Consider the following 2,808-nt stretch of genomic DNA (forward strand, 5'->3'; position numbering starts at 1 on the left):
AACTTCGGCTAGGAAGGTGCTACGCGGATTCCGAGCACAGATCCCGACTCGGCTCGCTCTCGCGCACCAGAAAAATGGCGAGCTGCAGGCCGCAGCTGCTTTTTTGACCGTTTTACGGACCTTCAAAGTTTGACGTTTCTCAGCTCTGAGAAACGTCAAAATTTGACGTTTCTCAGCTCAAACCTTCTCTCTGAGAAACGTCAAAACCTAAACGTTAATAACTTCGGCTAGGAAGGTGCTACGCGGATTCCGAGCACAGATCCCGACTCGGCTCGCTCTCGCGCACCAGAAAAGTGGCGAGCTGCAGGCCGCAGCTGCTTTTTTGACCGTTTTACGGCCGTTCCTTCACCCCGCCACCCTCCCACAACCAGGCGGCGCCGTACCCAGCCCGAGAGCTCCTGCCCTGGGCACGCGCTCCTCCAACACCCCCGGGGGAGCATGGAGGAAACGTACCCAGCCTGCGAGCTCCTGCCCTGGGCACTTTGTGTGGATATGTCCCAGTTTTCATCACATGTGCTGATTCTCTGACTAAGTGCTGAGACTGGGCACAGATCATGCAGCAGATCTTTTATTTCAAACAAAAAAAATACATGTTTTCATGATGGTCAAGCGACATTGGGCCTCACTGACGCCCATCTAGCCCGTCTCTGAATCACGGCTCTCCTGCCTGGGCCTCTGCGTTGGATGTCGACTGCTCGAAAAGCACTCTGATCGTTCTCGCTTGCTCAGCGGTGAGATGCATTGCGTAGAATCTGTCAGCGGTCGAGGTGTCATGACACATGAAGTTGGCCAATCTTCGGCGAACCTCAGCGCTGTGAAAGTTCTTTACCTGGGGAAAAAAAGAAAAGCGAAAATAAATAAATGTCGTTACAAAAGACCATCATGTTCACTATACTGAAACGTGAGGGTACATTAGCAGCAGGCACCGTACATGCGTAGCCACAGACGTTCTGATGTCTGTGAAGGAAGGTAATCCTGGAAGCCCCATCTCCTCCCACACCACCCGGAGATACTTGAGGAGAATCTTGCCCGGGCTGTTAGAAGTGGTGTGGAGAAACCTCCCCTCCGGCAGAGACAGAGCAGCCCGCATATTTAGCCACCGTTCAGCCCAGGAGAACTCCTCGTGGTTCAAGTAGATCTGTGCCATACCGAAGGCACCGTTTGTCTTGTGCTCCCTCACCTGGGGAAGGAGGCATGCAAAATTAGTTGGCTCACCTGCGTGCCACGCGTCGACCTAGTACCTCACTACGTACATTCACAACGAAGCCCAGAGACTCTGACTGATGACGTGCCTTGGCAGCTTCCACCTCAGACACAGCCATGCCGATAAGAACGCCAATCCGGTGACCGTAGACAGAGGCGATCAGGGCAGAAAAGTAGCCGTAGAAGCGATGCCTCAGCTCGGGGGATTTGTCGTCCTCCATCATGTCTGAGGGGGTTGAGAGAGATGGCGAGAGAGTGGTTTAAAGTTATAGAAAGAGAGGAGGATTGGGAGAAGAGATAAAAAGTCTTACCAAGCAGCTGAGGGATTCTGGAGCGGGCCAAGTCCCGGCACTTTGTTAGGGTCTGTGCTGAAATGATGCGCGACACCTTGGCATCTTTAACTGTTATTTGGTGAAGCACCACGTCTTTACGCAGCTGGCGAATGCAGTTCTTCAATGCCCTCAAGACACCGATTTGCTGGGCTCTTGACAACCTGCATGATGGTGGAGGAGTTTCTGTAAAATACTCGAGGAACTGGTACACGTTCTTGAGATGAGTGCAGGCAGTGGTGACGGTTCTCCCCTGCGACATCAGCTCGTGCGCACAACTGCAGAAAAACGTTGCCATTTTAGTCGTTTGAAAGGCATGCATGGCGACCACCACAAACCAGCTTACCTTTGAATACGCCCAACGTCATCCAGGAAGAGCCAGGTGCCCAGCTGATTACAACCAGACGCCATACGCTGGAGAAAACAACTGACCCGATTCACAGCAGACCCCACGTTCTCCCGGCGTTTGGCGCTGGGGCACCCGCCCTCCAGAAAACGCTTGTAGCTTTCCACAAAAGTGACTGGTTGAGCAGACAAAAAGCAAAAGGTTATTCACGCCCAGGCCACGTTTAGAAAGTGTCGAGGACACGACTTACCGATAGATGCAGGAAAACGAGCTTCTGGCACCTGCTCCTCACAAGCAGATGCCCCGGTCGAGTCAGGGAGGGCACACGCAGACGACGGGCCGGGCACATCCTCGTCTGAACGGGGGGACGGCGAGAAGGAGGTGGCTCCCGACACTTCATTTTCACAGTCGGCGTCCAAGCCCTCCACGGAGAGGCTGGAGGTCAGGGGAGGAGAAGGCTCCGTGTCCGCGAGAGCTTGGAGAAGCTCAATAGTCTTGGCCCTCCTCACAGCGTCAAGCATTTTACCTTTCACGGCAGTACTTAACGCTGGGTGTGCCTTGAACAGGTGTTTATCCAGGCGGCCAGAACTGTAGGAGCATGCTTCAACTGGGCATTTGCCGTTCCTCACATTTACTCGTCCAGACGCCAAGTTCAACAACAGTTTTCTCTCTTCCACATTCTTGACCGAGTGCGTTCGCTGGAGATGGTTTGACATGGCATAATAAGTCTTCAAACAAATTGGACACGTGGCAGATCCACGACGGGGCGGCATAACTCTAAGCTTCTGAAAAAGAAGAAAACACAGTCAGGATGGATGGATGGATGGATGGGTGGATGGATGGGTGGGTGGGTGGATGGATGGATGGATGGGTGGATGGATGGGTGGATGGATGGGTGGGTGGGTGGGTGGATGGATGGATGGATGGATG

At 53.5% G+C, this 2,808-nt stretch overlaps 1 protein-coding gene across 1 annotated transcript; it reads right to left on the minus strand.

Moving 5' to 3' along the window:
* Nucleotides 1-652: 652 nt before the first annotated feature.
* Nucleotides 653-2,399, minus strand: LOC119408610. The gene is made up of 6 exons (XM_037675456.1): nt 2,129-2,399; nt 1,879-2,053; nt 1,515-1,810; nt 1,254-1,429; nt 932-1,180; nt 653-829 (listed from the first exon to the last, which is right to left on the minus strand). The coding sequence occupies exons 1-6, from the start codon at nt 2,397-2,399 to the stop codon at nt 653-655; spliced, it is 1,344 nt and encodes a 447-aa protein (XP_037531384.1).
* Between the last annotated feature and the right edge of the window lie 409 nt (nt 2,400-2,808).

Source organism: Nematolebias whitei, chromosome 4, assembly GCF_014905685.2.
Source record: "Nematolebias whitei isolate Nwh7 chromosome 4, NemWhi1, whole genome shotgun sequence".
Lineage (NCBI taxonomy): Eukaryota > Metazoa > Chordata > Actinopteri > Cyprinodontiformes > Rivulidae > Nematolebias > Nematolebias whitei.

Coding starts and splice junctions, on each gene's coding strand:
- LOC119408610 (XM_037675456.1), bottom strand. CDS start 2,399: ATGCTTGACGCTGTGAGGAGGGCCAAGACTATTGAGCTTCTCCAAGCT. Junction 1,811..1,878: donor GACGTTGGGCGTATTCAAAG/GTAAGCTGGTTT, acceptor GTTTTTCTGCAG/TTGTGCGCACGAGCTGATGT. Junction 1,181..1,253: donor CTCTGGGCTTCGTTGTGAAT/GTACGTAGTGAG, acceptor CTCCTTCCCCAG/GTGAGGGAGCACAAGACAAA.